The 13,517-nt window shown below is 38.5% G+C and overlaps 1 protein-coding gene across 1 annotated transcript; it reads left to right on the top strand.

Moving 5' to 3' along the window:
* Positions 1-4,689: 4,689 nt before the first annotated feature.
* On the top strand, positions 4,690-7,619 carry MELLADRAFT_103934 (uncharacterized protein; the record flags this gene model as incomplete). The annotated part of the gene is made up of 6 exons (XM_007406885.1): positions 4,690-4,728; positions 5,014-5,227; positions 5,597-5,905; positions 6,143-7,151; positions 7,228-7,538; positions 7,567-7,619. 6 exons carry the CDS (start codon positions 4,690-4,692, stop codon positions 7,617-7,619), a joined length of 1,935 nt encoding a protein of 644 aa, XP_007406947.1.
* Between the last annotated feature and the right edge of the window lie 5,898 nt (positions 7,620-13,517).

The following is a 13,517-nucleotide window of genomic DNA, read 5'->3' as shown; positions in this document are numbered from 1 at the left end:
AACTCAGGACTCCTACTTGGGCTGCTGGTGTTGCAAAGGACCTGTACCTTAGCTTGAGCTCAGCGGCGATAGCGTTAGTATCTGTAAGTGCCCAATATATTTTTTGCATCTCATTCTCTCTATTTAATCCAATATAACTTGCTCATTTAATGTTCTTGTTCTGTTTCAGGAAAACTCTGGCAAGTTTTCGTTGGTCCATGATGTGTGGACCACCAAAGGTAACAGGTATGCCTTCATCGGGGTTTCTGCAAACTTCATTGATGACGAATGGAACTATCGGTCAATTCATCTTAGCTTGAAGCTGGTAGCATGGAATAAGTACGGGTATCTACTGGCGCAACCGGTGGCGCGTTTCCTCATAGCTCACGGACTTCACAAAAAAATAAGTCCTACTACTTTCTTTCTGTTTCATCCGCCTTCAACTAACTTTCTTTCTTTCTTTTTGTTCCTTTTGTTTGTTTACATGTTAGGCCAGACCACCGACTCTGGGTCGTCCAACAACACGATGGCACGGGAGATGGAGGTTATGTTTTCTGAAAGTGACGACCCAACCGATTGGGACTCCTCAAAAAATCACGTCCGATGCTACGCGCACAAACTTGGATTGATTGTCAAGAAAGGCCTCAAGGTGATCGGATTAGCTGCTGGTCATGTCAAACCCACCACCCCCCCCAATTTCTCTGTACCAGTTCCTACCGTTGTCTTGAACGATGATCTCACCGATGAAGCAATCAACTACGATTGCTCCGACGATGAGGACGACATCATCAATTCCCGTGGTCATTGTAACTCCCCTAATACCGGTTCCGATGACGAAGAGGATGACCTGTCATACAATGACATCCCACAGGATGGTTGTATTGTAGTCAAGGGTGCGATGAAAGTGAGTTTCTTATTATCCCTTACCTCCTCCTTTGTCTATTGATCTCTTGAACTGACTTTTTCTGTCTTTGTTCCACAGTTAAAGCATTTCAACGCATTGCTCACCCGGAGCAACGCCAGGCGAGGAGAATTCAAAGGCCGAGCTGAGCAGATGGGTTACCATGGCCCTGGACCTATCGCTGGTTGGGGTGTGCGCTGGAACATAGATTTGGCTATGTACTCACACCTTGTAGCTGCACGCGATGTAAGTTTTTTGATTTTTCTTTCTTTGCCAAAGATATGGAGAACTGACCCACGATGATTTCTAGGTGGTGGATTCAATTCTTATAAGTGATCGCAAAACTAGATACTATGAAGGTATCATGATGTCTATGGACGAATGGGATGCTGTTGACTCTTTATGTAAGATATTAGAAGTGAGTATTTCCCTGACCTTTCTTCCAACATATACTTGTCTTTTGTTCCTTTCTTCAATTTCATTTAGCTGATTCATGTTTTTATATTGCAGATTTTTCGTGCCTCGACTAAACGTTTGGAGGGTGACATTGCATCAGGATCAATGCTTCTTGCGGAGTATCTGAGAGTGCATGAAAATCTATCGGACATCAAGAACACCACCGACTTCCCCACTCTCCACTCGATGATTGACTCGATGTTGGATCAGCTCCACCGATACCAGTCCGAAGCCATTGATGCCGATGTGATAGTCTTGGCGACTGTCCTCAACCCCAAGTACCGACTAAAGTTCTTTGACCTGCACTACCCACAACATGCTTCACAAGCTAAGGATCTTATTGAAGAGTATTTCAATAAGACTTTGGAAAGCTGGCCAGCTACCCCTGTCTCTTCCCCTTCACCGATTCCCTCTTCTACCCCCCAGGAGGTATTTGATCAATTCGACGTATTCACATCATCTGCCGTCCTTCGCTCACCTGAATCAATCCGAGCATCTGAACTCGAGATGTACTTACACGGAAATGAGCCAATCAGTCCTGGTCAATCTCAATTGGGGTGGTGGAAAGTAAGTCCACAGTTCATCTTTTCACTCACTGACCTGTAGAATATCCACTGATGTATGTCTGGCTTTGTCTCCATTCTAACAGGTAAACGGTTCGAAATTTCAGGTGCTTGCTTCGTTGGCGCGCGACTACCTCTCGATCTCGGCTACGTCGTGTTGCGTGGAACGAACGTTCTCTTCGGCAGCTGACATCGCAGTTCCAGGACGAGGTTCTTTGAAACCGAAAACGATCTCGCGGTCTGTAGGCACGCGAGAATGGTTGAGAGCGGGTATCACAACAAGTGACAAGTTCTCTGAAGCTCTCAGTTACCTTTCTTCCTTTGAAAAACACTCAAAGAAGAAGAAAAATGTCATAGTCATTGATTAATTTGTTTTCACTTTATTGTCCTTTATTCTCTCGTGAATCAACCTGCTTCTCTTGTTATCATCTGCTAGTCTCACTTATGTTTTCGCCGTATCTTATATTGTCACTCGTTCATCCTGATTCGATTCATTTGATAGTTTATAATGGGGTCAACGTACATCTTGACCCCGGTTATGTTTTTCTATTATTTTTTTCTCTCATCTTATTAATCTTTCAAGTCATTCCTTACGGTTCTTTTTAGTTTCCAATTTTCTCAAACTTGTCGTCTAATATCTTTTCGAGTCACTCTTTACGCGTTTCTTTATATGTCTTACATTTTTTAAAGTCCTCTTATATATTTTGTATATATGTTTTTTTCCTTGTGCATAATTAATAAAAAAAATTGTGAATAAAAGATCGTACCGTGCCGCTGTCTCAGCTGAGAAATCGACAAAGCGGAGCGAAAGCGGCTCAGAGAGCCGCCCCGCCGCCTTGCGTATGTAGCGCTCCTCTTTTGAAAGCGGAGCGCTGGCTGAGCTACATGTAGCGCAAAACCGCCGCGCTACAAAATTTCGGCCAGAAAGCGGGGCGAAGCTGAGCGTTCAGGTGTTGTCACACCTTCATCAAACTCTCAAAATGCAAATTCATCCTACTACTTACAATGGCCTTCACCCTACATCTTAATGGGTGTGTTGAACAGTTGCAGGGTCTTGGCTTCATACTTTGAGCACATCATTTGTAACACACATTGTTGACAAAATCATGAATGTGAAAAGCACCATAAATTGAAGTCAATGAGAAATGAATTGAATTGGCAAATGTTGACATTTCGCAGGTATGAATTGCTGCCTTATGTGGTTTTGCAGAGGATGGCTTCAAGGTGCGGATAGAGTAGAAATGCAGCTAGGTGCATAAAAGACAGTTGCCTACAAAAGTGTATAATAATTAAAAATGAAACAATACCATCTTTGACTTGACATATAAAGAGAGGTAGGGAACAAGATAAATCAGTTTGAATCACCATCAATTCTTTACAAACAGTAGTCACATTTCAATATATATATCCTTGAGTAACAGACTCTTATCAATCTTGTGAATCAAAATTGATGGTATAATGTTTTTGTTATATGTGAATAATCTGTGCTTTGAGATAGCAAATCCTTTTCAAAGTGATATGATGCAAAAACAATGAGTGGAAAGACATGGTCTCATTACCTGTTGCAGTGGGGGGAACATTTCATTGGAAAACTATTAGAGAGGCTCTTAGGACATAAGTAGCCAACAAAATATAAAGTCAAGTCTCATTGATGTGCAATGGTGTGTCTAGATTCACAGAGTCCAAAACAAAAGCTCACATAGAGGTGAGCATGAAAAGCTTCAGGTTTTCTCCAAGTTTTCTACTTTTTTCCTTCCAAAACTGACTGTGTTCAGCTCATGTTGATCATGTAATAACAAAGGCTCAACATGAGCTGAGAGCTGAGCAGATGAGCCAGGCTTCCTCAGACTTTATTGCTCAGCCAAGGAGCCTGAGGGAGGGCTACCAGATCTGCTCAGGTCATCTCAGGCCCTGACTGAACGCTCAGTATGTACAGACAATTTCAAAGGCTTGACTATAATGGGCACAATTCTGAGTATGTGGAGGTGTGCCAGCTGATTCCTGAGTACTCATCTATGCTCAAGAAATGCTCATTTGGAATGCTCAATCAAGATGAAGATGAGCATGCTTGAGCAAACTTGAGCAAACTTAAATTTTGCATGCTGATCACCTGAACACAACAAAAAATTGTGACATGAAAGGATAGATGGAAATGATTATTTTTTGAACAAATATGGAAGGCTTTTCATGCTCACCTCTACGTGAGCTCTGTTTTTGGCCCCTGTGATTAGGAGGGAAGGGAACACCCAATTGTTGAAGGAGGTCCTGTATGCATATCACACCCAGATACCAAATATATGTATTGCTTCCAGATCCTAGTTGAAGGTATTCCAGAAATGGTGTTGATGAGGGTTTCTGAGAACAATTAAATTTATCCCAGTCTACCTCTTATGTTTAATACAAAAGCATTTATTTTGATACATGATATCAATGATTACCCAATTCTTTAAAACCCTTAGCTGGCTTGCAAATTTATTGTGCCATAGTCGGTGATGAAGGTGATAGTAAGGTCTGTGTGAGGACATCTTGGGTAGCGGGCGGGCCCGTCTATTCTCTAGTATACTGTAAAAACCCAATTCTCAAGACGCTTTGTAGGTAAGAGAGACTCATCTTCTTTGGTGAGAAAAACATGAATCATGTGCGACAGAGAAATGTGCACAACTTTTCCCTTTGGACCATGTGCTAATCCTGAGTAGGGAGATGTGTAAAAGGCTCGCAAGGAAGCTCCCATAATTTTTTTACAGTGAGGGATGACTTTGTTATGTTCATTCACTTCTGAAAGAGAGAAAGATGATGAGAGATGATAAGGGATACCGGACACATAATCAAGTGAGGTGAGGTTTTGAGCTTGACTTCTCTGCGTAAGCGTCCTACTGAGAATTGATCATGTGTGGATGGCACTTCTTTACTTCAAGAACTTTTGATTGATTTCTCAATCAATAAAGAGCTTTCAGGATCTCCATCTGTTGATAAGCACGACATTCTTATTTAGCACCTTGCTGCATCGATTGGCAATTTCTTTCAATTTCTTTCACTCTTATACACGACTTCTTCTTGTGAAACATTGATCACTTATTGCTTGTGAAGTTGGTTCCTTCGTGTTTGTTGTGGTAGACGTGCTTGTCACTAGGCACACCATGGATTATCTTCATTCGGTTACAGATTACTCTTTTTGGCTCTTGCTTTGAAGTGCTGGCAAGAGGATTTACCGAAAGAGCTCATTCAACAAAAACACCATCAAGTGATCAACCTGGCTGTTTCCCTGTTTCGATAAATCTTCTTACGGTGATGAAGATTTCGAAATTTCATCCAGATAGTTCTTGTGAACGTAAGTTTAACAACCACCAGACCAGTTCGAATAGGTTTTTAATCATCATCATCATCAGCATCTCACTTTTATTTAGTCTTTCCATCAATCTCACCTTACAGTCTGTTCTGTTCTTCTCTTTCCGAAAACTCACAACAATATTCTCTCGAAGAGGATTTGATTGTGATTTACGATTATTGAATTTACGATTTTGTTTGATTATAATTTCTTTCATCATTCATCCGGTATGTATGATCATGTTCTATGCTGGTCATTCACAAAATCAAAACTTATTACATCAAATTTGTAAACCAATCATCAAATCAATTCATCATTACTTTTTATTTTTATTTTATCTTCTTCATCCATCCATTTCTTCTTCATCATCAGCTTCTTCCGCTCAGTTAAATTATCAACATCATAGTTTAAGTAATTCCAACCAAGAAAGAACATTAGAAATCGAATGGGAAAAAGAAAAAGAAAGGGAATCAGAAATCGATTCATCAAATCATCCACTTCATCCTAATCTTTTATCTAGATTGAATGTATTCTTATCTGTTGCTGATCCTGCTTCTGTCAGTAATCATGCTGGTCAAGTGGTAGGTAACACTCCACAAGCCGGTGGTTTCTTTTCTAATCCAAGTACTACTCCTCTGGCTACTACTCCCATCACTACGCCTATTCCAACTGTACCTAATCGTGTTCCAGTCCCTTCAACTGCCCCAATCATCACACCTATTCATAATCCAATCAATCCAATCAATCCAATCAATCCAATCAATCCAATCAATCCAATCAATCCGAACACTCAGATTCAACCCAATCCAGAACCAATTCCTACTTCAACTTCAACCATCTCACCCTTACACTCACAACCTTTGAATACTCCTGAAACCATCTTACCAACCAGTCTTGGTTCTATCAATCCGATTCCAGTCAATACATTTGTACCTCCTACTTCTCAATTACAATCCACACCATCGATTGAAGCACCCTTTCATCATGGAGCATCAGAATCGAATGAGACCTTACTTCCGACTGGTGCGATCATTGGAATTGTGATAGGATTGATCTTGATCTTTAGTCTTGTACCACTCGTTTGTTTATATTTTCATCGTCGAAAACAAAAAGCCAACAAATTAAAGAATCATGAATCGTTTTTTAATAATCCGATTATCAATTCTACACTGATACCTAATCCATCAAATATACCAATCACTAATCAAGTAGATGAATATCATTTTAGAGGAACTCCTTTTCCGATTGGAATTCAAGAACATGATTATCCTAAGATCAATCATATAGATTCAAATCATTCGACTCATTCTCATTCTCCAAGAAGATTTGATCGGCTTCAACGAAATTCTCATCATACGAGTATTTCTTCATTCAATCGATTTCATCATCATGATCTTAATGTACATAATCAAAACAATGGTAGAATTGATCAAGAGTTACCTATTCCTTTACAAGTTACTGACCATTCATCTCAATCACCAGACGTACATTCAAGAAACCAAGATTATATACCAAACCAATATGACTTACCTATCTCTATAAACATGTCTAATCATCCAATTCAACAACCATCACATCCTAGAGAAGAATATCATATACCTATCCATATGGAATCAATTGATGCGATCCATCAAGACGATATCCAAAGTAGAGCTCAATATCATTTACCTAGTTCGATGGAAGTGAATCATCATAACGAACAAGAACCACTTGCTATTGAAGAGTTCTTATCGCTTTCGATGCAAATCTCAATTGATCCACCTCGAGAAGGAGAAGCAGAAGAAGAAGAACAACTCGGATCTCCGGTCTATCGTCTGGGACATTCGTCATTTGATCCTGATGAGAGTCAGACCATGAGATTTCCATCACATCTTGATCTTCAATTTCCAGAAGAAGTAGTGATCAGAAACGGACCCCAAATGGATGCGTAAGTAAACCAAAACAAACCTACATAACCTTTGAAAGAGACTGATGATTGTTTTTTTTTTGCTTTTTTTGTTTAGTAAATTTTCGGATCGACCAAGTTCAGTACAACGAATCGTTTCACAAATCGCTACTACCGAACAAAGTTTTGAAGAATTAAATTTATTTAAAGAATCAAAGAAACAACTTTCTTCTAAATACCCTTCGACTGTTTTACAATCATCTACAGTTTCTGAAGATGAAATTACTAAAAAAATCAATCAAACACTCAAAGACATTCAAGTACCTAAAGAAATTTCAGTACCTAAAGAAATTCAAGTACCTAAAGAAAGGAATCTAGGAAGAACCAAGGAAGGGAGTGATAAGAACCCATCTACTACGACTACAACAAGTACAGCAACTACGTTACCAAAGAATAGATACTTACCAAGGAAGCTACCAAACCGAACACCAGTTCCGATTAGAACCTTGAGTCAAAAAAACTTAACTCGACATCAACATCAAAATGCAAATCTAGAATTGAATTTGAATAAAGAGATGAATAATAGATTAACTAATTTCACCAATGATTCGTTTGATGTACCTGATCCGTTTGTTAAGATTGGTCAAAAGGTTTGAAAAGTTATACATATATATTGAACTCTTGAGTTTGTATTTTTTTTTTAAATTCCTTTTTTTTGCGTTATGAATTGTTTATCATTTTTTTTTGTTAGATATATATACGTCTTTTCTATATACATATATTTGTTTTTTATATTTTGATATGAGAATTTTTATGTAAAACTATCGAGAATTTTTCTTTGGTCATATGCTTTGGAAAAAATAGAGTGTATGAATTCAGAATACAAAGCGTGAAAGTTGATGATGATGGAGAATGATAAAAGAAGAACAGATTCATTGATACAGATCAATCAAATTGATCCTTTTAATCAAAATGAAGTAAGTAAAGATTTAGGACAGAAAACTGATCTTCTTTGATAAGGGATTGCCTTAGGCTTCAGATGTGAATTATATAGAAGGAATGTTTGATTCAAGAGATCATATGAAAAAAAAACTTGATGATTTTACAATCCCTTTGGTGTGACTGTAAGGCAAAGAGTATTTCCACCTTCCATAAGTTTAAAGCATAGTTATGATCTAACAAAGAGTGTAGGACCTATCTGATCTGTTTGATTATATTTTTAGTATATGACTTGATAATTAAAGATTCGAGATATGAAAAAATTAAGCAAAACAGTATGTGAAGAATGAAAGATTCAGAAATCTAAAAAGATGTAAATGAAAAAAATGAAATAGAAGTCAGAATGAAGGTCTACAATTTGATTGGAGTATGAAACCTTTTGGATCTGGACTAGAAAGAAAATTGTGGAATTGTATTGGCGCGAGGTTTGTCACAGACTTAGAGTTTTCAACAAACGCTACTGATTTAACGTAGGACGGCCCCGGAGGGTCTGACTCGAAATTGCAGAGAGAAATGCCGAAAGCCCAATGGGGTGGCTACAATTACAGTCATTTAAGAAAAGCTTGCCCCAAATTGCCCGCAAAACTCAAGCGAATTGGCGGGGAATTTGGGGCAAGCTCTTCTTAAATGACTGTAAGATAACGAAGTCCCCCAATCAGAGGGTGGGACGGTGGGAGAAAAAATTTCTAAAAAGATTTTTAAGCTACTAAGATGTTTATTGAGAGAAACGAGAGCTAAAAACAGTTGAGAATGAAATTGGATGATACAATTATTAAGAAGTAATAATGTAGAATGAGAGGAAAAGAACAACCGGAAACCACAGATGAATCAATCAAAGAAGAGATAGCAGAATGGTTGCTGTGCTTGAAAACCGTGGTTTAGTAAGTTCTTTCGGAAATCAGGTGACGTGTCTTTCCCGAAAAATCACAGCGTCTTACAAAGCCTTCCCGCCTACCCCGATTCCTGTGAGTTAAAACATTCGTCCCAACTACCATGGATTGATGATTTAATAATATTTTATTCAAATAACTTGTTATGGTTTCGAGAGGGGGTGACTGTGGATGTAGTTCTTTAATTTCTGTTGAGAAAGTATGATCAAAATAATCTGGTTGAGATATTTGTAGTCTTCAGATCTTCACTCATTCTCCTTGTATGCAAAAAATACATTATATTGGGTGTTGAATGTGAACTGATTATGATCTTTCTTATTGATCTAAACAAAAGAGCAGTTGAGCTGATGGTAAGCTGATTCAGGCATTTTCATGTTCCTTGGTGTTCATATATGAAATGTGGTGGGACTTCTTGCCTAAGTCATCTTTCACACACACAACACACATGATTCTTTCATTTTTGGATGATGCTTGATGTTTTGGATTTATTCCAATTGATTTGGTAGGCATAAATTGGGCTTTTTTTGAATTTATTGTTTGTTTCTTTTTTCATGATGGGTCACCATAGTATTCAGTTATATGTGTATGTAACACTCAATTGCCTGTTACTGTACTATGTACTTACCAGCATTGAAAAGGATTTTCAAGCTTGTGCAGATTCATCTTGATTCAACTCAGCTGTGAAAAATCAACAAAGGACAAAGTGGTTCAAGTTGTTCTTTTGTGATTTAGTCAAGTTTAAAGAAGGGACCTTACTGTAAGGCAGGTTTAGTTGAGGAAGAGAGAGTTTATTGTAAGATAAATCCCATGGAATGGAAAGATAATCAGGATTGAAATCTTGCTGCCTCCTGAATTTTCCCACCTCAGTATGTACCCTTGTTTGCTCTATTGAATAACTTTCATGTCAGACTGATCTCTACAGAAATCCAAAGACTGGGTTTCAAAATTGTTTATGATTGATTGCAAAAGATGTGGGGCTTGTAATGGGTTCAAATTGACTTTTTGTGACACTCTAACCAGGAAATTCAAAAGCAATCCACTGTGGATTTGGGGAATATTTTAAATCTGGTCAGAAAAACATATGTACAGTCCTGTCTTAGTGGTTTACATGCAATCACGCAATTGCTTGAGCGGTACAGGGGCAAGAATTAATGTAGGATTTTTTTGGCAAATATTGGATGATATACACTTAAATCTTTCATATCATGAAGACTCATATCTTGACATAATCTGACAGAGAGCAAATCATTGGAATGTATCAAGAGGAAAGATATATGGATGAACACGTCTTCAATTAAAGCAATTTGACTCAGTTGAGTGTAAGGAGCCTGGTGCCAGTTAAACTCACTGGTTACAAAACTCTAGGCGTGGAGAGGTGTACATGAGCAACCAGATCAGGCTTTGAATTTTATGAAGCAAATTTTGTTTCCCTCTACTTTCCGCATTCTTAGTTCAAGTTCTTCACAAGCAGTACCTGTGATCTCTTGTTGTTCCTTCTCTGCTGCTCCGTCTATTCCTGATGAATAAGAAAATCTGACTGTGGCATGAAATAAAATTATATCAACTAATCATCCAGAATGTAATTAATTTGAGACTAAGATGGAATTCTGATCAAATGATGAGAAGAAGCTTCAAGCTGTGATTCACAGGTATGTCGACTTTTATATATCACAGCTGCAATCCTTAATGTGCCAATCTTTTGATGTATGAAGGGAATCACTGGCTGGTAATTACTAATCAGAGACTAGTGACTTCTGACAGTCTGGTTTGGCAGGCAGTGCGAGTGTTTGTATGTAACTTTGTTGTCACATTTGCATTTACAGAATGACTTTGAGGAAGTTTTGTGTGTAAATAATTGTGACTTACATTCTTGGAAATTTGTTCTTCTCCATCTGCCATCATTTACCATTCGAAGAAAATCTGATGATGAAGGGAATCATCAGTCATAGGAATTTTATGGGATGTGTCAGAGCCTCAGAGGAGGCTATAAAGATGTGAAATTCAAGATGCGTGTGGATGAGGATATTACCTGTCCTTTCCTTGGGCAGTCCATCTTCTGTTTCGATTTCAACGTCCTTTGTAAGAATCTCATGAAGTTCAGGACTTAATTTATTACGTAAGCACCTTACAAACCTATTCTTGATATTGTTCACTTCGGGGAAATGGGCTACGCTGATGGCTCAGCTTATAATTTGCCACAAAATGCCGCATAAAATATATCAGAACTCACTATCATCAAAATAATCTGATTAATCATCAGTCATGAGAAGTGTCAGGGGATTATCAGAGAAGGATATGCAAATGTGTGTGAATGAGTAACCAATATTGTCTTTGAGGACAGTTTTATGCACAGTACCTTGCAGCGCCAATGCAGAAGACATGAGGAAAAGGATGGCTATAGCTGAAAGTGAAGTTTTGAGCATAATGATGACACCGAAAAGTGGCCAAGGTTTGATGTGAAGTTGATCGATAACACTTGGAAAGCTAGCTCATGAAAACCACTGGAAACCGAACGTGTGCAATGAAATTTGTAACTCTTTTACATATATCGATAGTTGGCCTGAGGCTGCAGAGAATATCGAAATATCGAGATTTGTTTTACTTATATATATTCTCACACGTCCGTTTGAAGTCGGAAATGTAGAGACGAAAGATGATGAAACACAATAAAACTAGTGAAACTAGTCGTTAGTGAAATCTACCGAAACAAATAGTTTGTGACAATTGCATGAAATGAAAATGTAATCTACCTAGTGAAACTAGTCGTTAGTGAAATCTACCGAAACAAATAGTTTGTGACAATAGAGAAAAGCAAAACAAGTTTTAGGAAGAAAACAGAACTATTTATGTGAAACATGTTTCACCTAAGCACTAACAACAATGACGCAAACAAAGAAGAAAGAAACCAGCCCTGATCTAACAACCTAGATCTTCCACCTGGGCTAAACCGAGAATGGGTGAGATTAGCCTAGTCACCTACGGTGCCTAGCTGCTTCAGCCATAACACCCCCCCCTCAACCTTTAGAGGTTTATGTCCTATGACATGCAGATATTGTGTTTATGAATTTGAAATGTTACATTTCCTAATGATTTAGTGAGAATATTGGCTTTCTGATTTGGTCCATCAATCCAAGTTATCTTTAAGTTTCCATCGAAGATTTGCTCGTTGACGTAGTGAAACTCTCTTGCAACATGATGGGACCGTTTGGTTAAATGTAAGTCTTGAGCCACCTTAATTGCCGCAGTATTATCGCACTTTAAAGTCGTAATGAATGATTTCTTAAAAATGACTTCAAGTAAGCTTTGAATCCATATCGATTCTCTAGAAGCCACCCCCAAAGCCATATACTCGGCATGACAAGTCGATGTAGCCACACAACTCTGCCTCCTTGATGCCCAAGAAATAAGATTACCAAAAAGAAAAACAGAAAAGCCGTGAGTTGACCTAGAAAATTCTCCTCCCCAATTCGCATCACAATAAGTAATTAAATCCACATCCTGTTCCTTCTTTCTAAAATAAATTCCGTCACCTTTTGTACCACTAATATACCAAAGCAAATTCTTCAAAGCCAGCCAATGTTTGTCGCCTGGTTTTGAAGAAAATCTAGCCAAATAATTGACAGAGAAAGAAATATCTGGTCAAGTTCCTATCGCCAGATAAGATAAAGATCCGAGGATCGAAAGATAAGATGATGAATTGATACCAACAGCATCAGCACCCAAGGTATCAAGTTGCAAGTTTGCAATCATGGGAGTCGATGTTTTTGAAGTGGTGAAGCCAGTTGATTCCAAAATACTTGCCGTTAAGACCGGTTGAGATAAGAAAATGCCATCTGGTTTGTAGTCGATTTTAATGCCTACAATCTGTTCCAAACAATCACTCCAAGTAATGTCGAAAGTCTTCAATAAAGATTTGTGGATGAAATTGATAATGTTGATAGAAGATCCACAAATAACACCATCGTCCACATGAATCCAGAGAAGTGCGATGTCGTTTTTATAATGAAGCACATATAAACTTTGATCATTTATACAGTGCTTACATCCCATGCCCGAAAGTATCGATGAAAAGTGCTTCCACCAACACCTAGCCGCCTGTTTGGTTCCATACAGAGCACGCCGAAGGAGAAGCACAAACTTTGCAGATGACATGGGGATACCTTCAGCTGGTTTGACGTAGATAGTCTCGTCAATGGGACTGTGTGGATAAGCTGCCACAACATCGAAGCCCCTAATGTGCCAACCGTGGTATACTGTGATTGTAAAAATGATCATGAGCGAAGTGAATTTCGCAGTTGGAGCAAAAGTTTCTGAAAAGTCAAGTCCTTCTCTTTGAGTAAAGCCTCGAACAACAAATTTGATTTTCGTTTAATGACATTGCCAAGTGAGTCAGTTTTCTCTGCAAACACCCATTTGCTGGACACAGTCTTCTGTCCTGCAGGTAACTCAACCTCCTCCCAGACTCCTAACTTAATAAGCATCTCCAACTCTTTCGCGCACACTGCCTTCCATTCACTTG

The sequence above is a fragment of the Melampsora larici-populina genome (assembly GCF_000204055.1).
Source record: "Melampsora larici-populina 98AG31 unplaced genomic scaffold MELLAscaffold_7, whole genome shotgun sequence".
Lineage (NCBI taxonomy): Eukaryota > Fungi > Basidiomycota > Pucciniomycetes > Pucciniales > Melampsoraceae > Melampsora > Melampsora laricis-populina.
The sequence above is the reverse complement of the archived record's forward strand: the minus strand, read 5'-3'. Positions and strand labels throughout refer to the sequence as shown.